This window comes from Eleutherodactylus coqui, chromosome 7, assembly GCF_035609145.1.
Source record: "Eleutherodactylus coqui strain aEleCoq1 chromosome 7, aEleCoq1.hap1, whole genome shotgun sequence".
Taxonomy (NCBI): Eukaryota; Metazoa; Chordata; class Amphibia; order Anura; family Eleutherodactylidae; genus Eleutherodactylus; species Eleutherodactylus coqui.
In genome coordinates, this window is record NC_089843.1 from 141,711,852 (window position 1) to 141,735,800 (window position 23,949).

Genomic DNA, 23,949 nt, shown 5'->3' on the forward strand with positions numbered 1-23,949 from the left:
ATTTGGAGTCGGCATTTGAAAATAAGCGAGAACTTTGTAAATATTGGTTCTAGAGCTTCGAGCAGTAAGAGTTTTCTTCAGAACTCTTGAGGTGCTACCCAGAACTCTTATAAAATCGCAGGATTTCCCCCAAAAATATTTACACATAATAACTGAAATTTTTTTGATCCGGCATTTGAAAATCAGCGAGAACTTTGTAAATATTGGTTCTAGAGCTTCGAGCATTAAGAGTTTTCTTCAGAACTCTTGAGGTGCTACCCAGAACTCTTTTAAAATCGCGGGATTTCCCCAAAAATTATTTACACATAATAACTGTAATATTTGGAGTCGGCATTTGAAAATAAGCGAGAACTTTGTAAATATTGGTTCTAGAGCTTCGAGCAGTAAGAGTTTTCTTCAGAACTCTTGAGGTGCTACCCAGAACTCTTATAAAATCGCAGGATTTCCCCCAAAAATATTTACACATAATAACTGAAATTTTTGCATCCGGCATCTAAAAATCAGCGAGAACTTTGTAAATATTGGTTCTACAGCTTCGAGCATTCAGAGTTTTCTTCAGAACTCTTGAGGTGCTACCCAGAACTCTTATAAAATCGCAGGATTTCCCCCAAAAATATTTACACATAATAACTGAAATTTTTTTGATCCGGCATTTGAAAATCAGCGAGAACTTTGTAAATATTGGTTCTAGAGCTTCGAGCATTCAGAGTTTTCTTCAGAACTCTTGAGGTGCTACCCAGAACTCTTATAAAATCGTGGGATTTCCCCCAAAAATATTTACACATAATAACTGAAATTATTTTGATCCGGCATCTAAAAATCAGCTTGAACTTTGTAAATATTGGTTCTAGAGCTTCGAGCATTCAGAGTTTTCTTCAGAACTCTTGAGGTGCTACCCAGAACTCTTAGAAAATCGCAGGATTTCCCCCCAATTTTTTTTTACACATAACTGAAATTTTTCTGATCCGGCATCTAAAAGTCAGTGAGAACTTTATAAATATTGGTTCTAGAGCTTCGAGCATTAAGAGTTTTCTTCAGAACTCTGGAGGTGCTATCCAGAACTCTTATAAAATAGCAGGATTTCCCAAAAAATTATTTACACATAATAACTGAATTTTTTTTTGATCCGGCATCTGAAAATCGGCGAGAACTTTGTAAATATGGGTTCTAGAGCTTCGAGCATTAGGAGTTTTCTTCAGAACTGTTGAGGTGCTACCCAGAACTCTTATAAAATCGCGGCATTTGAAAAACAATATCGACTTTATATCAGATGTTGGTTGAGGAGGACACGCGCAATTGCGGGAAAGACATTGAAAGGAATTGGGAGCGAGAACTAGGTGGCGCCCCCAGAGGAGTCTTGGAAAAAAAATCATACATCCTGTCACATAAAATGTCGGTTTCTAGCAAGGTGCAGGAGTTAAACTACAAAATACTAACAAGATGGTACCAGACCCCAGTGAAACTAGCCAGGATATTCCCCCAGTATCCGGATAAATGTTGGAGATGCCAATCGGAAAGAGGGTCATTTGTTCACCTCTGGTGGTCATGTCCTCTGATGCGCCCATTCTGGCAGGAGATCAACACTCTTTACTCCACAGTATGCAGAACTCAGGTCCAGTTTACGCCAGAAATAGTAGTACTGTCTATGTTCCCAGGATCAGTGGCACATTTGAAAAGCTCCCTACTCAGATTTTTTATACTGGCCATGCAACAGATAATCCCCAGAATATGGTAATCTACGACACCTCCCTCTAGAATAATGTGGTGGGAAGCTTTAGATCACCTGAAAGATATGGAAGAGCTCAGTGCCAGAGACGAACTAGGACATGAGAAATGTGCCTCTATCTGGATGATCTGGATCCAGTTTTGATTTTCTCCGGACCTAACCACGTGGTTTCATTTCTTTCTTTTCTCCTTCTCTCTCATCTTATTTCACTTCTATGCCCACTGCATGTTTGCTTGATATAATCAGTTTTCTAAGGCTGGGTTCACACGGGGCGGATTTGCCGCGGAAATTCTGTGCAGAATTTCGCCGCGGCAAATCCGCATGCGGCCGCTAATCCCGGGATTAGCCAGCCTTGTGGACGAGATTTCTCAGAAATCTCGTCCACACGGGACGTCAAATCCGCTGCGGCTAAGCCAGCGCGGATTTGCCGACCGCGGCATGTTCATTTTTTTTTCCCCGCTGCGGGCGCGCTCTCCTCTATGGGAGCGCTGGCCTCAGCGGAACAGCGGGCGGCCGGGCCGCTTCAAAGCCGCCGCGGGTTTTGCAGCGGCGGTACTCCTGGCGGAAATCTTGCGGTTTTTCGCTGCGGCCAAACCGCAAGATTTCCGAACCAATAGAACCAATATTTACAAAGTTCTCGCTGATTTTTAGATGCCGGATCAAAAAAAATTTCAGTTATGTCTAAATAAATTTTTGGGGAAATCCTGCGATTTTATAAGAGTTCTGGGTAGCACCTCAAGAGTTCTGAAGAAAACTCTTAACCCCTTAACGACGGCCCCATCGGGAAACTACGTCCTCAGAAAGTGGGCCTTAATCCTAGAGGACGTAGTTTTATGCATCCTCTTTGGATTGATGCCCACTGGCCTGAGGACGTGACAGCTCCATGCTGTCGGTGCCCGCAGGTAGCCGACAGCATGGAGCTGTCATCCCAGGATGCGGGCAGTCCCCCCCGGCATTGCGATCGGCGCTATAAAATGAATAGCGCCGATCGCAAAAAAGTAAAGAAAACAGTGTAAAAAAAGTAGTAATTCAGCTGCTCTGATGGATCGGATCCATCACGGCAGCTGAAAATACTCACACGGCTTGTCGGCGGTGTCCCCCGGAGATCTGGTCCTCCCGGACCCGCCGGCGGCCTTCTGCGCATGCGCGCCTGACGATGACGTCACGCGCACGCGCAAAAGCCCGGGTGTCCCCAGCAAATTTAAAATCTCCTGGCTCCCGGCTCCTGAAGGTAGCCGGGAACCAGGAGGTGTTACCGGGGACCACTGTGAGCGGTCCCCGGGCCCGCGATCACCGCTATCCATTGTGATAGCGGTGATCGCGAAAAAGTTTAAAAAGTAAAACAAAAGTAAAGTTTCACCTCCCCTCATGGATCGGATCCATGAGGGGAGGTGAAGATACTCACCCCCGGTCCTCTGCGATGTCCCGATGTCCCGGGACCCGAAATCCCCGTCTGCGCATGCGCGCCCGATGATTGACATCGGGCGCGTGCACAGAGGGGCTCGAGCCCCGGTAAATTCAAAATTGCTCTGCTCCTGGCTGCCATGTGTAGCCAAGAGCAGAGGGACGTCACCAGGGACATGATCACTGTCATCCAATGGATGACAGTGATCATGTAAAGTAAAAAAAAAAGTGCAAAAAGTAAAAAAAAATAAATAAAAAAAGGGGTAAAAGGTAAAAAAAAAAAAGTGCAAAAAGTAAAAAAAAAGTTTTAAAAAGTTAAAAAAAGCTTGCGTTTCATCTCCCCCCACGGATCATATCCGTGAGGGAGGATGAAATGACGTACCTAAGGCCTGCGGATTTATCCGTGGACCTCACCCCAGTTTCTGCGCACGCGCCCGTCACCAATGTGGCAGGCGCATGCGCAAAAGCCGTGGTTTTTTAAAATCTCCCTGCTCCTGGCTACAAAACTTAGCCGAGAGCCTGGAGATTTCACGGAGAGCCGCGGTGAGCTGTTCCTGATCACGTGTTCGCTGTTATCCAAAGAATAATGGCGATCACGTAAAAGTTAAAAAAAGGTGAAGCTTCATCTCCCCTCACTGATGCGATCGGTGAGAGGAGATAAAAATTTTTACCGGAGGTCTCCATATTTACACCCCGACGCAATCTTCTTCCGTGAACTTTCCCGTATTCTGCGCATGCGACCGCTGGCAAAACACCGCACACATGCGCAGGAGTCGGGGAGCCCAGGAAACTTAATATCTCCTTGCTCTCGGCGACCAACGGTCACCGAGAGCCCGGAGCAGTGACTGGTGGCCTCGTTGAGCAGTCCCCAGTCACGTGAAAAAATGGTAGCGATCTACCTTTGGCCGGTCTCACATGACCGGATAGGAATTACGGATTCCGCATGCGTCTGATCCGCGGTAATACGCAGATCAATCGCATTGGATTACACAATTCCGCTCACATTAGCGGGTTGGAATTGCGTAATCCACTTGCAGAAAAGAGAACGCAGCAGGTTCTATTTTACCGCGGATATCCGCAACATAGAGCCTATTGTGCTCCATAGTCGCGGATATACCCGCTGCCCATACGCAACTACGTTGTATACGGGCTGCGGGTACCTGCGTCATCGCTAAGCAACGGTGCGGGAAATACAAACAACAAAAAAAAAAGTGTACTGCGCATGACCGCCTGTGTGAGTACGCAGTTATGCGCAGTACATTACGCGGCCGTACACAGGGTCACAGCCGGGCTCACAGCCGGGATCCGCTTCGGGCCTCCACAAGCGGATTCCCCATACGGCTGCCTGAGCCCGGCGTTATTCAGACCGCTACCTGTAATACGCAATTTACAAGAAGCCCCGGGAACGCCCGCCTTCATGCAGTTCCAGGAGCACCTTGTTGAGCGCCTTCTGTGTGAGACCGCCGCACCTCATCAAGCTTACGGAGACTCACAGAGCGCCACTTTTTACACCCCATCCCCACCGCTGAGGTCAAAAAATGACTCCCAAAAAGCATGAGAGGAGGGGGGATACCCGGTTTTATTGCCCCATGTGCTCATCCCAACCAGCCTCCATAATTACCCGTCTTTGGAAATACTACACAGTTCACATTATTACTTTTATCTAAGATTTGGGGAACGCCGAAAAGGGCGCGGAGGGGGGGGGGGGATTTTAGGGAGTCAATTTTTATTCCGTACAAATGAGCAATGGGGCCTGGGATTTATTCAGTTATGCCCTGCAAGCCAACGGGTGTTCCCTCCATTATAGGCCTAGCCATGTTTCCTGTAAGTAGATTAGGGCCACAATGGGTATGTTTTTGAACACGGGACAAACGGGGGTATCCATTTGGGGGTGAACGTCTTCATTCCTATGTAAACTGTACAAAAAAAAAAGTTTTTAAATTGACAAAATTGCCAAAAAAATGAAAATTGTAATTTTTTTCTTCTGCTTTGCTGAAATTTATTCAAATACTGTGTGGTCAAAATACGCAATACACCCCTAGATGAATTCGTTAAGGGGTCTAGTTTTTAAAATGGGGATATTTGTGGGGGTCTTTATAGTTTTGGACGCTCAATGACTCTATGTGGGCAATGGGGCCTGGAATTTATTCCGTTGTACCCTAAAATCCAACGGGTGCTCCTTCCATTATAGGCCTAGCCATGCGTCCTTTAGTTAGATTAGGGCCACAAGGGGTATGGTTCTGAACATGGGACAAACAGGGGTATCCATTTTGGGGTGAAAGTCTTCATTTATATGTGTGCTGTACAAAAAAAACAGTTTTTAAATTGATACAACTGCCAAAAAGATGAAAATTGTATTTTTTTTCCTACTGCTTTGCTTAGATTTATTCAAAAATTGTAGGGTAAAAATACACAGTACACCCCTAGATTAATTTGTTAAGGGTCTAGTTTTCAAAATGGGATCATTTGTGGGGGTTCTCTGTCGTTTTGGCCGCTCAAGGGCTCTACAAGTGTGCAATGGGGTCTAAATCACCTTCATGCTAAATTTCTGTTCTGAAAGCCACCGACTACTCCTTTCATGTTGCGCCCCGTTGTGCATCCAGACAAAAGATTAGGGCCACAATGGGTATGTCTCTGAACACGGGACAAACAGGGGTATCCACTTTGGGGTGCAAGTCTTCATTCATGTGTGTGCTGTACCAAAAAAGCAGTTTTTAAAACGACAGAATTGCCAAAAAAACGAAAATCACAATTTTTTCCTTTTGCTTTGCTTCAATTCATTCAAAAACTGTGGGCTCAAAATGGGCAGTACACCCCTAGATAAATTCATTAAGGGGTCTAGTTTTCAAAATGGGGTCACTTGTGGGGGTTCTCTTTGATTTTGGCCGCTCAAGAGCTCTACAAAAGTGCTATGGGCCTAAAACTCCTTCAAGGAAAATCTATGTTCTTAAAGCCACCGACTACTCCTTTTGTTTTGGGCCCCATTGTGCATCCAGACATAAGATTAGGGCCACAATGGGTATGTCTCTGAACACGGGAGAAACAGGGGTATCCATTTTGGGATGAAAGGCTTCATTCATGCGTGTGCTGTACAAAAAAAGCTGTTTTTAAAATGACAGAATTGACAAAAAAATGAAAATCACAATTTTTTCCTTTTGCTTGGCTTGAATTCATTCAAAAACTGTGGGGTCAAAAGGGTCAGTACACCCCTAGATAAATTCGTTAAGGGGTCTAGTTTTCAAAATGGGGTCACTTGTGGGGGTTCTCTTTGGTTTTGGCCACTCAAGAGCTCTACAAAAGTGCTATGGGGCCTAAAACGCCTTCAAGCAAAATTTATGTTCTGAAAGACACCGACTACTCCTTTCATTTTGGCTCCCGTTATGCATCCAGACATAAGATTAGGGCCACAATGGGTATGTTTCTGAACACGGGAGAAACGGGGGTATCCATTTTGGTGTGTAAATCCTCATTTTCATGGGCTCTATAGGAAAAAAAATATGTCTTTAAAATGACATATTTGCAAAAATATGAAATTTTATTTTTTGTCCCCTAAATTGAACTAATTCCTGAAAAGAACTGGTGGGGTCAAAATACTCATGACACCCCTCAGTGAATACACTAAGGGGTGTAGTTTTTAAAATGGGGTCATTTGTGGGTGTATCTATTATTCTGACACTTATGAGCCTCTGCAAACTTGGCTTGGTGCAGGAAAACAAAGTGCTCCTCAAAATGCTGAAAAGTAATGTTAAATTTGTACGTCCTCTAAATGGTTAAAAAAAACACAAAAGTTTTTCAAGTGTGCATTCAGAATAAAGTAAACAGATGGAAATATGTATCTTATCAAAAATTTGTACAGTATGTTTGGACATATTTGAGATATTACGGTTGAAAATGTGAAAAAATGACAATTTTTTCAAAATGTTTCCAATATTGGTACTTTTAATAAATATACACAAATTATATCGGTCTCTTTTTACAATCTAAATGAAGTACAACATGTGGCGAAAAAACAATGTCAGAATCACTGGGATATGTAAAGCCTTTACGGAGTTATGCCACGTTGAACGACGCATGTCAGATTTCCAAAATTTGGCTCCGTCACTAAGGCGCAAACAGGCTTCGTCACTAAGGGGTTAATGCTCGAAGCTCTAGAACCAATATTTATAAAGTTCTCACTGACTTTTAGATGCCGGATCAGAAAAATTTCAGTTATGTGTAAAAAAAAAAATTTTGGGGAAATCCTGCGATTTTATAAGAGTTCTGGGTAGCACCTCAAGAGTTCTGAAGAAAACTCTGAATGCTTGAAGCTCTAGAAACAGTATTTACAAAGTTCTCGCTGATTTTTAGATGCCGGATCCAAAAATTTCAGTTATTATGTGTAAATAATTTTTGGGGAAATCCTGCGATTTTATAAGAGTTCTGGGTAGCACCTCAAGAGTTCTGAAGAAAACTCTTAATGCTCGAAACTCTAGAACCAATATTTACAAAGTTCTCGCTGATTTTCAAATGCTGCATCCAAAAATTTCAGTTATGTGTAAAAAATTTTGGGGAAATCCCGTGATTTTATAAGAGTTCTGGGTAGCACCTCAAGAGTTCTGAAGAAAACTCTGAATGCTCGAAGCTGTAGAACCAATATTTACAAAGTTCTCGCTGATTTTTAGATGCCGTCTCCAAAAATTTCAGTTATTATGTGTAAATAATTTTGGGGGAAATCCTGCGATTTTATAAGAGTTCTGGGTAGCACCTCAAGAGTTCTGAAGAAAACTCTGAATGCTCGAAGCTCTAGAACCAATATTTACAAAGTTCTCGCTGATTTTCAAATGCCGGATCAAAAAAATTTCAGTTATGTGTAAAAAAAAATTTGGGGAAATCCTGCGATTTTATAAGAGTTCTGGGTAGCACCTCAAGAGTTCTGAAGAAAACTCTGAATGCTTCAAGCTCTAGAAACAGTATTTACAAAGTTCTCGCTGATTTTTAGATGCCGGCTCCAAATATTACAGTTATTATGTGTAAATAATTTTTTGGGAAATCCTGCGATTTTATAAGAGTTCTGGGTAGCACCTCAAGAGTTCTGAAGAAAACTCTGAATGCTCGAAGCTGTAGAACCAATATTTACAAAGTTCTCGCTGATTTTCAAATGCCGGATCAAAAAAATTTCAGTTATTATGTGTAAATAATTTTGGGGGAAATCCTGCGATTTTATAAGAGTTCTGGGTAGCACCTCAAGAGTTCTGAAGAAAACTCTGAATGCTCTAAGCTCTAGAACCAATATTTATAAAGTGCTCGCTGATTTTTAGATGCCAGATCAAAAAAATTTCAGTTATTATGTGTAAAAAATTTTGGGGGGAAATCCCGCGATTTTATAAGAGTTCTGGGTAGCACCTCAAGAGTTCTGAAGAAAACTCTTAATGCTCGAAGCTCTAATACCCATATTTACCAAGTTCTCGCTGATTTATTAATATCATTTTTGGAAGTTAGCACCGCAGAGATACATTTGTGTTTTTTTTGCCTAATTCGCTAGAACTATTTTAAAAATTAATAGGGAACTCTAGAACTCTTTGGGGTGCATCCAGAACTCATAAAAAAAATAACTTTTTTGAAAGATGGGGTGCTGACTTCACAGAGGTGTTGCTTATGGCACAAAACCTTCAGGCTTCTGCTAAAAAGATGAAGAGGAATTTCAACCTTTCAACACAACAACGAGCCAAAGCTTACCTCCAAATTACCGGAAGGATGGCTTCACCAGAAGAAGATCAAAGTTTTGGAATGTCCCAGCCAGAGCCCAGATCTGAATCCTATTGAAGATCTTGGGTTGACCTGAAGAGGGCGCTACACAGGAGAAGCCCTTGCAACCTGACAGATTTGGAGGACTTTTGCAAGGCAGAGTGAGCGCAAGAAAATTAGAGTGTGCTGAGTTTTTGGTTGTTTTTTTTGCTTGAAATGCTCAGGAAAACCCATTGGAATCAATGGGTCCTTTTCACTGTGTACTGCGCACACAGATATTGCACGCAAACATGGCAGTGTGAATCTGGCCTAAGGCGTATTATGCAGGCTCTGTATGCCTGTGTGATACACGGTAGATTGCAGACAATCAATTACATTGCCTTATGCAGTTCTGTTCTTAATAGGGTGCCGGAATTGCGGAATCCGCAAGCACAAAATAGAATGCGTTTATACGGGAGATTGTTCTCTAGTCTCGCTTCTATACCCGTATATGTGCCATCCCTAAGCGATGGCGTGGGAAATATAAACAAATATAAAACCAGGTATACTGCGCATGACCACCTGTGTGGGTACATGGTCATGCACAGTACAATTTCGCCGCCATACGTGGCTGTACTCTGGATCACTGCTGGGTTCACAGCTGTACAACGCTGCAGGAGCCCTGCAGCGTTTTATGCTTACGCCTGTGTGAGCCCGGCCTTGCTGTGCGAAGATTTTAGTGAAATGTCTATTTTCATCCCATGCCTGTGGTGGGTATAGCGAATTCTGATCTATTTGTTTTTTATGAGAACATATTTGAAAATCTTCCTCTGGGATCAATACTCCCTTCTCTGAAAGAGTACCTGCGTCTTCACTTCAGTGCGCTCCTGCTCCATCTGCCGTTTTCAGCTTTTTCATTGTGGATAGCACTAGTTTATCAAACAGATGTAGTTCCTAAGACTAATGGTGCATACTAATGCACAGCGTGCATCAGGCAGTCAGAGCAGTGGTGCGGTCATCTTTGTTTCTCCAGACCAGAGGAGTGGTGCTATTACCAGACCTATGGTTGCATGGAATGATAATATCACACAGTATATTGCTGGCTATAAAACTTAGAGGTGTTTTTATGTCCAGTGCAGCAGCCAGAAAGCTACGGTACATGGCTACCGCTGAAGTAGTTTCCAGTAGCTAAACGGCAGCCATTTCTTTGTAGACCAGAATGTAATTCGTTCTGGAGGAGAGGTAATTTTTGGCTGATCGCCCTTGTTGATCGTCTGTATAAATTGATAGGGTAGTATTTCTTTATACAGATGACACAATGGATCATGAGAATAAGAGCTGGTGCTCTCATACTACGCAGGGAATACTCCTGATATCCTCTCCTGGGGTGGGGTGTTGGCTTGTCTCCAGGCATTACGCTCCTAGTTATTATAGTGTTTTCTAATTGCATCCTTATAGAAATAGAAATGTCATGGAAGCGCTCTGTAAATATTAACACGTAGCGGAGGCAAGGCTTGGGGAGGTTAGAATAGTACTGAGTGTGACACACTTGGTGTAGGCTGTAATTAGAGATTGTGGTAGCTGTTATTATAGTGCCTGGAGCTGTGGCAAGAACATTGGATAGTAATAGGTATTTGTTTTATAGTGGTTTCTCTTAACTTATTTCTAACAATAAGCTAAGCTCTTTTTATTCCTAATCGATTCCGTTTTTTGGATCATCGTTTACGTAACGAACGGTCATTGCCTTCACGGAGTCATTTTATTTTTCATAACTATTATAATCAAAAGTCTTTTCTGCATTATTTAGGTGCTAATCTTATCGATCTGCTTTGTGTTTTTAGGAGCAGTGAAATGGCGAATGTAGAAACGGAGTTCCTTCGAGAGCAAGGTGAGAAACTGTTAATATTTAGTGACATTTACACTAACACTACACAAACACTTTGGCCATGACACAGGTCACTCGGTCACAGATCACGGCATAGCCCTGTGACATTGCACACTAATGAAAGTGAAGCGCTGCAGCCCTAGTGAATCCAGAAGACGTGATGGGCAGTCATGTGCCGTTCATTGTGCATGTAACCAATCAGCCATTCACAGGCTTCAGCACCCATAGAAGAATCACCATTGAAGCCTGTGAGTGGCTGAGTGGTCGCATAGACTTTGAACAGCACAAAGGCCGCCCGCTGCTTTTTCCGGGTTCCGTGTAACGGGTGCTGGGGCTGCAGCTCTGGACAGTGAGCCGCGGGCAGAGGTGAGTATTCAATTTTTATTTTAAATAAAATAAAAGTAAAATAAATCTTGGTATTTGTATAGCGCCAACTTATTCCGCAGCACTTTCAGGTAATTATTACTTATTATCCCCCACCAAGCTGGGTTCTCATTTTACCGACCTCGGAAGGATCGAAGGCTGAGTCACCCTTGAGCCGGCTACCTGAATCATGCGGGGATCGAACTTGCAACCTTCAGGTTTAAGCCCTTTTAATGCTTTTAAGTCCCAAAAAACACTTTTAAGGTGGGAAAGTACTAACTTGTTAAAAATCTGTATGGAAAATATCTATGTCTTTGTTACAAAACATTGTATAAAATGCAGAATGAAGAACTAAGGGGGGGTTCACACAGGGCGGATTTGCCGCGTAAATTCCGGACGGAATTTCCACGCTGCAGATCCGCCTGCGGCCGCTAATCTCGAGGTTAGCCAGCCATGTGGATAAGATTTCTCAGAAATCTCGTCCACACAGGACGGCCAATCAGCTGTGGTTAATCCGGCCGAAACTGCGGCTGCGGCGCGGCTTTGCCGACCGCAGCATGTCCATTCTTTTTTCTTTCCGTTGCGGCCGCGCTCTCCTCTATGGGAGCGCCGGCCGCAGCGGAAGAGCGAGTGGCCGGGCCGCTTCAAAGCTGCCGCGGGTTTTTCCGCGGCGCTTCTCCCGGCGGAAATCTTGCGGTTTTTGCTGCGGCCAAACCGCGAGATTTCCGTCGGGAATCCGCCCCGTGTGACCCCAGCCTTAGACTTCCGTTTATGGGACAACATAACAGTAAAGCTCATACTCTCCTTTTAACCTGCCATACTTTTTTTTTTTACGGTGGTCACTGAGGGGCCTTGGGCTTAGCCACTGTAAAAACATGGAGGCCTAGTCTAATACTGGCATAGCAATCCTGTGCTTGGAAGAGTTTGGGGTCAGCTGTTTTCTGTTATCGTAATCTGGTAATCCTATAATATACATAAGGGGTTCCCTATAAAAGCCTTATCTCTGTGTCAGTATAATACTAAGCAGCCACCCCCAATACATGATAGGTGTGTGAGTAGTTGTTCATCCATATTTTGCTCCTGTGTTACTTTGCACATATGGCATTATGCCTTTCTACATGTATCTGTGAATTATTGTTTGTACCTGTGCCATTGAAAACTAAAACTCAGACCAGGAAAAAGCAAACCCTCATACAGTTATGTTGACAAAAAATAAAAATTCTATGGCTCATTGAATTGTATAGAGAACAAAACGAAGGGAATGGGGAGGAGAGATTCACACAGAGACTGCCTGCATGCTAGTAGTTAGTGACTGTTTACTGTGTTTTTACCACAGAAATCACATCTGCACTGCTCACTCTTGTTGTACACTAGAGGAAGCAAATGGGTAGGAGAGCGCTCAAGCAATGGTCAATATAAAGGAAGGAAATGTAAATTACAATCACTCGAAACTATCCACTACCCCAGTGAATCACCAGACACTCTGAAAGGGTGCCCAGGAAGCAAAGCATAATAATATGTACCCCAATAGCAACTGTCTTGCTATACACTGACATACATAATGATTTTATGCCTTTGTGTTACATTTATAGACCAGAATCTACAGTTCTCTGACACAATCTATAGAACACAGTACAGCAGCCGAGCTCCTCCCACCAGCCCTGAGAGGATTGAGAATCCGATATACACCCTGCAGAGTGGCAAATGGGGAAAATGCAGGATACAAGTCATATAACAGCCAGACACAGCGTTATTTCTCTTTTACACGCACCTATTAGCTTAGTCTGAAATGTTAGGCATGCTTTAAGGATGGCAAGACCTTGCTGGGAGCTGGGAATTTTTTTTGTACCCAGTTTCGCAATACACTGACATACCAATAGGGATAGCAGTATGTAAATTGATTATGTAGTGGACTTACCTTAGGTGATGTCTTTGGAATGCCCACACCTGTATAATTTGTAAGGTGTTCTCTTGTGAATGAGGTTTAACACTGGCAAGGCGATTTGCGTTATCAAAGTTCAAACGCGGCATGATAGTGGGTGCGAGAAACATAGGACATTACATTTTCAAAATTGTGCGGACAGTGTCACATGTGCATCGGGAAACGTTATTGAAGGCACTACTACCTACAGTGTAGTAGCCAGGGTGCTTAATGATCACTATCAGCCTCTTCTGACTAGAATTGGCTGTGCAAACAGACAAGAGACTGGCAGAAATTACATCCACATTCATTGCAGGAGAGCCCACGTGCATATCCTGCAGGTTAATGCACCATTCTTTAGGTTCCATAGGATATGGAAGCAGAAAACTCAAGAGTGCCTCTGTTAGCACTATGACACCGGACACAGCACCTCACTTGGGCTTGTGAGGTTTCTAACTGGACCCTAGAGGACTGGGAACATGTGGCATCGACCGATGAGTCATGGTACCAATTGTTTTGGGCTGATGGTAGGGTTTTGACGTAGACAAAAGGTTGATAACGGTTCTATACTGTTGTGGGGTGGGTTCTCATGGCATGAGTTAGGTCTACTGGTCCACCTAAATACGTCATTGCCCAGTTCCTGCTACATTTCACTGCTTGGTGACCATTTGCAGCCCTTCAGGCACTTTGTGTACCCCAATAATAATGAATTATTCCAGCATAATAATGCACCATACTATTCGGTTCAAGTTTTCCAGAATTGGTTCAAGGAGCATTCCATGGAGTTTCTACAAATGGTGTGGCCTGTACATTTGCCCAACATGAGCCCAAACAAGCATTTATAAGATGTGGTGTAGAGGTCTAATCGCATCCGAGATCCTATACCTACAAGCACCAAACAGCTGTGGGTGGCTATCCAGGAGGCATGGCTCAACATCCCTAGACATCTTCTGTCTGCTAGTAACGTTGCTGAGCTAGTGGGGGTCCTACATGATATTAATTCCTGTCCCATAACTCTTGGATCATTGGATTTATGGCGAGAATATCATCCTTCTGCTAGATAGTTCTCCTGTCGTACTGCTCCTAGACATACTCTTAGCCACAATAACCACATTTTAGGATTGCCTTCATCATTTATTCCATGATAGAGACGGTGTAGTACTTACCCCGAGGGGTATCTAATCACCCCCATGTCTGGATAACGTTGAAATCCCCTACTCCCCAATCTGTCAGGAAGTAGAGAGTACTTTTTCTGGTTATCCCTCAGACAGGATTCCTGACCAGTTAAAACTTTTCTTTGCGGTTATTTTTCCTAGTCACTATACTACGTTGGTGTGGGACACTTTAAATCATATGGAAGGGGTTTTTTGAAATTATCTATTTCATTCGTTAAAAAAGCCATAGCTGAGGCACAGGGAGAGGATGCTCACTACTCAGCTCCGCCATTACACCCTGACTTTTTGGGCTAAATCGGGGTTTACAGCAGGCATTTTTTAAACAAAGCTGTCCGTGCCGTGCTGCAACAACTGCCTGGTTCCTGGAGAGCGCCTTTGACGGTCACCGCTGCTGCACGGAGGAGATCAGAGTCCCGGCCTAGCTCCGCTGCAACCGCCCGTGTCTTGGATGGGTAAACCCACACCCAGAGGATCCCCCACACAGATTGCCTAGGCGTCTAGACCCTGCTCCAGCAGCCCCGGAGCGGGGATCCTCAGAGCCTGCAGGCCGACCGAGGTACTGGGGACCTCCGAGATTAACACTGGAGCCCCACCCACCCCCCGAGGAGGACGGCGGCGCCGTCCGCGGGGCTTTGCAGCGTAATGGGACATAATCGACCACCGGCCTAATTACCAGCACTGACTTAAGGAGCACAGTGTCACCCCCCCCCTCCCCCCCCGAACCACAGCAGATCACAAGATCGGTGCCGGAGCTGCACTCGGGTATGGAGTCTCAGGAGAGAGAGCTCCCCGGACCGATCGGCTGCCATTTTAGAGCAAGGACGGCCATGAATAGCGAGCCAGCGAACTGGCACTGCGAGAGGTGGCCTAGCAACACCTTTAAGCAGGGGAGCGCTTGGCTCTCTCGACTACTATCGCCACAAGGTTTAACAGGCCCTCAGGGCAGGAGGGGTGAAGACAACAGGAATCGCCTTTGCTGTATATAAGAGGCTGAGATAACCCCCCCCCCCTTCCCCTGCTGACATTTGGTGATGCCAGAGAGAATCTCTTAGGTCCTCTTAGTCCTGAACTCACTTCAGCAGGACTCTGGGCTGACAGGGCGCAGAAGGTGAAGAGAGCTGGGTCCCTGATTTGGGTTACTATTACCAAGCCCTCAAGTGTGACAAACAGGAGGCACTCGTCCAAAAACTTAGCACCTTTTCATAGCTGGACAGGGCCACTGCCCACGCCAGCCCGGATACTAGATTTGTGTGGTTTGGTGTTTGTCTGTGTGAGGACCCGAGGCGCCCACAGTTAACCTCAGTAGTACTTGAGGCAATAGGCTTGCAGGACACCGTTCTGGATGAAGCCCAGGCCTCATTCGGATAGATGCGGAACCTCACAACCATAGTGGCTTCTAGCCTTCTTTGCTTCAGTCAGGTGGTTTTCCTAATAACATTAAGGTTACTCGTTTCTGTTATTATATGCTAACCATATGTTCTGGGACAGATCAGAGAAACTTGATGCTCACACCCCTCCAGACTTCAAGTGCTCCCCCTCTACATGTTTAGAGGAGTACTCAGTTTGAGATTCGTTGGGTTCTGGAACCCAATTCTGTTTGATAATATGTAAATTTTTTCTTTATTGTATAAGTCTTTCCTTTTCCTGTCTAATTATATCGCCACATGCAGTATACATATTGCTCATCATTCCGAAGATCCTCAAACCCCACGGCAGATTCTTAGCTTAACTCGGCCCCCTCTCCCCTCTTCGCAATGGTCACCATAATATCACACATTATTAAAGGATTTAACTCCCTTCTCAAAAGAAAGAAAGCATTCATCCAATACCTCAAAACTAAGCCCGATATTATGTCTTCAGGAGACGCATTTCTCCTCCTTCTCGGCCCCTAGATACTTTCATCCCCAATATTTGCGGACTTACTCATCTGTAGCAGCCAAAAAACATCAAAGCGTTTCTATCCTCTTGCATAATTCATTACCCCTCCCAATCGATAACGTGGAAACGGACTCTCTGGGTAGATTTATTATTCTGCAAGGCTTTTTACACGACCAGAAGCTGATTCTGGTGAACTCCTATGCTCCGGTTAATAACCCCTTCAAATTATTCTCCTAGGTTTCCAAAACGCTTAGGAAACTGCCTCGGGCCTCCATTTATTGGTTGGGAGATTTCTATATGGTCCTCTCTCCCTCTCTGGACCACTCTTCTCACGGCACAGATAAAAGGAGTCCAAATCAAAGAGCATCGATAACTGCCACGCTGAAGGATTTGGCATTGGCAGATTGTTGGAGGGAAGTTCACGGCCCACGTAGGGGATACACCTTCTTCTCGGCCCCTCACAAATCATATTCTCGTATCAATTGGGCGCTGGTGTCCACTCATCTACTCCCCACTCTCGCACAGACTAGGCACATACCTTGTGTCTGGTCGGATCATGATATTGTTCTAACTCATTTTGTGGGTCAGTTCCCGCAGATTATACGTAGGAGATGGAGACTTAACGAGTCCCTGCTCAAAGGCCCTGTAACCTTCGCCCAGATTTTGGATCAATTAGCAACATTTTGGGCAACAAACGACAATGGAGACACACAACCGGTGTGGCTGTGGCTTTCGCATAAAGCCTACATGAGGTGCCAAATCTCCCGGGTAGCCTCCATTAAGAAGAGGGAAAAAACTCAGGCCCTACTGGCCTTGGAGAGGCACCTTGCCCTCCTAGAAATAGCCAACCAACAATGTCCTAATATAGCTTTGACTAAAAATATTAGAGACATAAAACTACAGATTAATCTCTTGTACACCTTCCAGGCAGAGAGGGGCCTTCAGTGGACCCAGTTGGTTTATTTCAAACTAGCAAACAAATTAAACGAGCACCACACCTCGCTCAAAAATTATAGACCAATTTCGCTTCTAAATCTAGACTACTAAATCCTGACCAGTATTTTTGCCAACCGTTTAAACATTTTTCTTCCCTCGCTGATCCATAAAGATCAGGTTGGTTTTATCCCCACCCGTCAGGCCCCAGCAACATTAGAAAAGTCCTCAACCTCATACATGTCTCAACAATAAACAGAACCCCGCTAGTGACTGTAGCCCTTGACATTGAAAAGACTTTTGACAGCCTCTCCCTGGGACTACCTTTTCACAGTTTTAGCGAAGGCAGGTATGCAGGGAGGCTTCGTCACAGCGCTACGTTCCCTTTACTCAACCCCCTCATCAGAACTAAAATTGCCCTGTTCGTCAATCAATAAAATTTCTGTACAAAGAGGAACACGGCTGGGCTGCCTATTCACCTCACACTATCCAGGCCCCTCACCTTTCTACCAAACCTAATAGCAATCCTAGATTCATTCGCGAAAGTCTCAGGCCTAATAGTCAACATGGACAAAACAGAAGACCTATTTTACAATACCCCCCCATATACTCAGAAACTCATAGAGATTAATTTTGGGCTTAAGGCTTGCCCACAATATATTACCTATCTGGGTGTTAGGCTTACTCGCTTGATACACTTTATAAATGGACCTACCCCCCTTTATTTGCTTCCCTGAAGACAGAAATGAAGAAATGGAGTCAGCCTACGCTCTCATGGATAGGTCGCATCAATTCGGTTAAAATGACAATCCTGCCTCGTCTGAGATGCAGAGCTCAATTTCCCAATTTATCTGGGGGAACAAAAGACCCAGGATCAAACAAAAATTAATGTATTATCATAAGAGTCGTGGGATTGTCGGTCCCTAACCTGAAAAAATATTTTATAGCAGCTCAGCTGTCGCAGATCCCCCCCCCCCCCCCCCCCCTATTTTCGGGGACACAAGGAGACCTCTGTGTGTTAATATGAAGGCCTCCCTTCTGGTCCCAACGGACCTCGGGCACTTTTCTGGGATAGAAATCTAAAATTAACATGCCCATCAATTATCACCACTAACTTATCACCTGTTTTTGATCTGGAGGAAAAACAGATTTAAATATTCCTTGATGTTGCCCGTTTTCCCGCTATTACCTGTTATCAAAACCAGGGACTCCCCTTGAGCCTGCAGGACGGAGGTTTTCAATGGTGGCGAGCCAGGCACATCACCATTTTATGCCTCAAGGCAAACCTCCTACCTTGCACCAACTGCTTTACAAATATTCAGTCCCAGCCTGTCTATGGCTCGAGGTGAAGCAAATCTACAGCTTCCTTCACTCCCTGTTAGGCCCCACTGGTGCCAATGCCATCCCCACAGCATTCGAGAGATCCTATATCTGGTCACCGCTTTGATCAGGTATGATATTCCTCACTATATGCTTGCATGAATAAACCCCCACCGGGATCCAAATTTCCCTTTATGTATCGTTGGGAAACAGACCTCAGTATCTACCTCTCACTTCCACGATGGAATCATTCTGCACCTTCATTTCAAAAGATAGTCACCAAGTCACACTGGCCGAGTCATCGCTAAAAATCCTGCACAGAGCCTATCTAGTTCCATCAACAATCCATAAATAGTCTCCGTCCACATCCCCAAACTGCTTCAGGGGCTGCGACAGCTTAGGCTCAATGACCCATATATGGTGGGCGTGCCCGTTGGTTAGGTCGCTCTGGAGACGGGTAACTAGACTTATCTTTAGTGTATTGGGCAAAAGATTCCCTCTCTCTCCTTCTGCTTGCCTGCTGACAGGCCCATGGGCTTTAATAACCAACAACATAAGCTTGCACAGAAAATATGTATTGCCACTAGAATCTACATAGCCTCTCAATGGCTGTCACCAACACTCTCTAGACCCAGTCACTGCAAGAGTCTCGGGAATGTTGTTATATGAGAAACTGTCAGCTATGAAGGAAGACAGCATGGAACTATTCCTCAAAACCTGGATACCATGGGCGGACTCCCTAGACATGCCAGGCCTAAATAGAACTCTTAGCACCTAAGGTTTCGGACCGGAGTTGCCTGTTGCTTCCCCCTTGGCACGCCGGGGAGGGGCGGATGGTAGAGGGTCTTGGCAGAGGTGGGGACGGCGGGGTGGAGAGGGATGGGGCCTGGGTTTGGGGCTTACGGGAGGGAATGGAGGAGAGGGGTGGGCTGCTGGATGCATATATCACATATTGATTATAAGACGAGGAGGGGAATGGAGTGGATACAGGGGAGCTGAAGCATATCACAACCACTTTGATACATCTTGATACTGCTTGTTGATTTATGTTTTTACACTTGTGTGAATTTCCTTTTTTTTCCTTTCCCCTTTTTATTCTTTTTTTATTTTTCAATGACCTTTAGATGCCCCCTGCGTGGGGAATTTATAAAAGCCCAATTTTATGTACTTCTACATATTTTCAATAAAATTCTTTGAAACAAAAAAGCCATAGCTCGGCATGAGGAGAAACTACAGGCTAAGTGTGCTGAACTTAGCCTGTAGTTTAGCCTGTATCATCAATGATTGATGATAAGGAGAGAATATCTACAACTCTTGAAGGAGAAGGTGCCTCAAATAAATAAATATATATATATATTTTTTTTTTTATATATATAATGTAATTTAATTTTTTTTAAAAACCAAACAATCTTCCATTGCACATATGGTTCACCAAAGTTCTTCTGCCCCTATGCTGATGATACAGTTTAATGAGAACCACTTATTTAAAGACCCCACTGCTATACTAGAGGGAGGATCTCCAGACCTATTTGATAGCCATCACTTTTTCTAAATTATCCACAGAGCATGTAGCTCTATTGGATTACCCTTTTACCCTGGAGGCGGTAGCTGAAACTAAGGGTAAATTCCCAGGTTCAGATGGCCTCCCCAATAGAGGTTTATATGCAATATCCTGAGGTATGAAAGCATTGCTAGATGCTCAATTTCCAGACTTGCTTTACAAGTCAACTATAGGTGGTTATATTGAAATAGGATAAAAACCTTGAAGAACTGGGTCTTATTGTCCAGTATCTCTCCTTAATGCAGCTTATAAAATAATTACAAAAATAGTAGCAAATAGATTACATTTGGCCATTCCCGATATTAGTCAACCAGACCAATCTGGATTTACACCTGGGAGATCAGCAGAAGGGTTCAAGTGGTCTCTCAGGCTCGTAACAACAACAGGATTGGGCTTTGGTGTCTTTAGGCGCCACCAAGGTTCTTGATTCAGTTGAATGGCCCTATTTACTAAAGGTATTATACTGTTTTGGATCTGGACAAATCTTCATTAAATGCATAATCATCAATTACAAAAAGGCTAGTGCTAGACTTCTAGTGAATAGCCTGCTCTTCTCCTCATTCTATTTGGTAAGGGTGTCCATTGTTGCCTCTTCTTTTTTCAGTGGCCATTGAGCCCTTGGCTTTACTTATCAGACAAGATTTGGAATAGAGATGAGCGAACCTACTCGGCCACGCCCCTTTTTTGCCCGAGCGCCAGCGAAAAGATTCGGGGGGCGCCGTGGGTGAGTGGGGGGTTGCAGCAGGGAGTTGGGGGGGGAGAGAGAGAGGGCTCCCCCCTGTTCCCCGCTGCTACCCCCCGCTCCGCCACGCCTCCCCCCGCCCCCCGCCCCCCGGCGCCCCCCGAATCTTTTCACCCGAGTACGGAAGTACTCAAAAATCGCGGTGCTCGATCGAGTAATTACTCGAAATGAGTATATTCGCTCATCTCTAATTTGGAATATCGAGGAATAACAATTGGACTTGGGCAAGACTGCAAGGGTGTATACGCCAATGACATGGTATTATTTCTCTCTAACACACACCACACTATTCCACATGTCATTTCAATAATTGATAAATTCAGATACTTCTCTGGTTTACTCATACATTTTCAGAAGTCCATGTTTATGCCACTGAGTCAGCGGAGATGGGTTTTAGGAGATGAAATATACCTACTTGATGTAGTATCACAATTTAGATATCTGGGAGTTTATATCTCTACAGATAAGCAATATTCCTATAGACTTAATAATGTTCCTTTTAATCCCCTCTTCTTAATGATAAAGGTAGGGATTCTAGGGAACTCTAGATTTTAACTTTATCTGCAGCTGGGAGAGTAAACCTTATTAAAATGGTAATCCTCCCGAAGCTTCACTATAATTTAGACCATGTTGATGTTATAATTTCACAGAAATTCTTTATCACAGTAAATTCAATATTGTCATCTTTTATTTGGGGAATTTAGAGTATAAAATAAGGAATGATATTATGTAGCAGGTCAACTGCAATATTTTAAAGCATTGGATATCTGATGAACCTTTTACCAAACGTTGAACACCACCCAATAGCCTGTTTTCCCGAAAATAAGACCTACCCTGAAAATAAGTCACAGCATATTCTAAATATTTATTACCTATACATAAATTAGCCTTCCAAATGTGGGATCTAGCGAAGCGACTGGTAGGGTATGGCGACCACCCTTCTGAGACTCCTTTGTGGGATAATGAAGGACTGTCACATCTTTATAAACTTCTTGATTCTATAGGTTAGATAGAACATAGAATAACATCATTATTACATCTACTTGTTAATGAGATTTTTGTATATTTTAAGTAACTACAACAGATATATGTTATACCCAGATTGAGCTTCTGTAGGTTTCTTCAGCTGCATCATGTATGTGCCCAGTATCCTGAACCTTGCCCAAACATCTCGACCTATCCTTTGGTTGGAATACTACATACACAAGGGTCTAAATGATTCGTATCCACCTGATTCAGTCTAAATTTTCAGCTATACACCTAAAAGTAGAGCATAAATAGAAATCCATTGTTCCATCACTTAAAGGGGTTGTCTCGCGAAAGCAAGTGGGGTTCAGCACTTCTGTATGGCAATATTAATGCACTTTGTAATATACGTCGTGCATTAAATATGAGCCATACAGAAGTTATTCACTTACCTGCTCCGTTGCTGGCGTCCCCGTCTCCATGGCTCCGTCTAATTTCGGGGTCTTCTTGCTTTTTTAGACGCGCTTGCACAAAAGGGTCTTCTCCCTTCTGGTCGTCTGGGCACGAGCGGCGTTCTGGCTCCGCCCCCTTCTACGCGTCATCCCGTAGCTCCGCCCCATCACGGGTGCCGATTCCAGCCAATCAGGAGGCTGGAATCGGCAATGGACCGCACAGAGCCCACGGTGCACCATGGGAGAAGACCCGCGGTGCATCGTGGGTGAAGATCCCGGTGGCCATCTTGGAAAAGGAAGAAGTAGGAAGAAGGAAGAAGTCGCAGAGCGGGGATTCGGGTAAGTAATATTTTTTTTTTTAATTTTAACACATCCCTTGGGTTTGTCCTGCGCCGAACGGGGGGCCTATGCAAAAAAAAACCCGTTTTGGCATGAGACAACCCCTTTAATGCCATGAAATCTCATTTCTCAGTATCTCAAGTGGTAAATAACAAACTCGTTCAATTATACATTTTACATCAATGCTACATTACTCCCAAAAATACTGTACCCGATGGGGGGTCCAACCAATTCCCAATGTCATAGATGTTTTGCACCAGATGCTGATATCCTACATTTGATGTGGGGATGTCCTGAGATTGAAGCCTCTTTGTATGAAGTGACTGATTTGCTTAGTAAGGTTTTGGGGATTCCAGTACAGAGAGACTCAGAGATTTGGTGCATGGGCAGACAACCTCCAACTATGGCCCAAAGGAGAGATATGATGATTAATATCTATTCCCTATGAAAATGTATCTGTACAAATAGAAGGTGTCCTGAAGAATGTCAGAAGGCGCGGGGTATATGGGGCAATTCTTCTAGTACGATTTTTGCACAAAAAGCTTTTTAGTTCCTAACAGACAAACCACATAGTTATGTGAGGTAGAAACAGCGATTTATTATAGCTATATGGCTCTTTGTGTTTTCTTATCAGCCTCCTGTGTAGCCTTAGGCCGAGCTCACACCACTGGGTTGGATTCCGCATGCGGGAGGCCCACAGCGGATTCCGTCTGTGAGCCCAGCCAGTGACCCTGCGTACTGCATTAACCTGTATTTCGGATGACCGCGGAGGCTCGCAGGCGGTTATGCGCAGTACAGAGTTTTTTTTCTTTGTTTGTATTTCCCACGCCGATGACGCGGGTACCTGCAGCCCATACACAATGTTCAAATCTGGTTGTGTGAGGCCGGCCTTACTTCCCAATAATTTCTGAGCATTTGTGGTCAAAAACTCTTCAATTGTAAGCAGTAAGTAATTATAACAGAAATTTTCAATAAATTTGTTCTCTAAATATTTATTTTATGCAATCTGTGCAGCTAAATATTGATACTGCGATTGTTTGATTAGATTTGTTATTACTCTTCAATTACACAAGTAAGGCCCAATGTCCACGTGCGAATTCTATTTATAAAATCCGCGCATGGCCCCCGCATGGGAGATCCGTGCGTCTTGCTGCCCATAGGGACGCATTGGCATCCGTAGGGCACCTAAAAGCATGCGGATGCGATCTCTTCCCGACGTGTGGGTCGCACGCACGGGAAGAAAACGCAGAATGCTCCATTTTACTGCTGGTTTCCTGTACAGAATGCTCCTGCGTCTTCCATTGAAACCAATGGAAGCCGTCCGTATCTGCGGCACAGCCACAGATGTTTTTGTGCTGTGCCGCGGATACGTGGTGGAGCAGGAGATTGAAAATAAAAAAGATAGCACTGTGCATGCGCCGGGTGCGTTGGCGCTCACAGAAGCCTCCACCGTGCTGAAGAAAGAAGATCCGGCCGGCGCAGAGGAGACCCCTGCTGGATCCAGAGAGGTAAAAAAATTATTTTTTTCCTCTCCATGTCATCGAGCACACACGGATACCACTGCGGGATTCAGCAATGGTA

General features: G+C 44.3%; 1 protein-coding gene across 2 annotated transcripts in view; it reads left to right on the forward strand.

Moving 5' to 3' along the window:
- The window catches only part of SCLT1 (sodium channel and clathrin linker 1), a 148,568-nt gene that overhangs the window by 8,792 nt on the left and 115,827 nt on the right, over positions 1-23,949 (forward strand). For both annotated transcript variants that reach the window (XM_066573748.1, XM_066573749.1), the window contains exon 2: positions 10,675-10,721. In XM_066573748.1, the coding sequence (XP_066429845.1) occupies positions 10,685-10,721 (37 nt within the window). In that variant the 5' untranslated portion in view covers positions 10,675-10,684. The remainder of the gene's footprint in view (positions 1-10,674; positions 10,722-23,949) is intronic.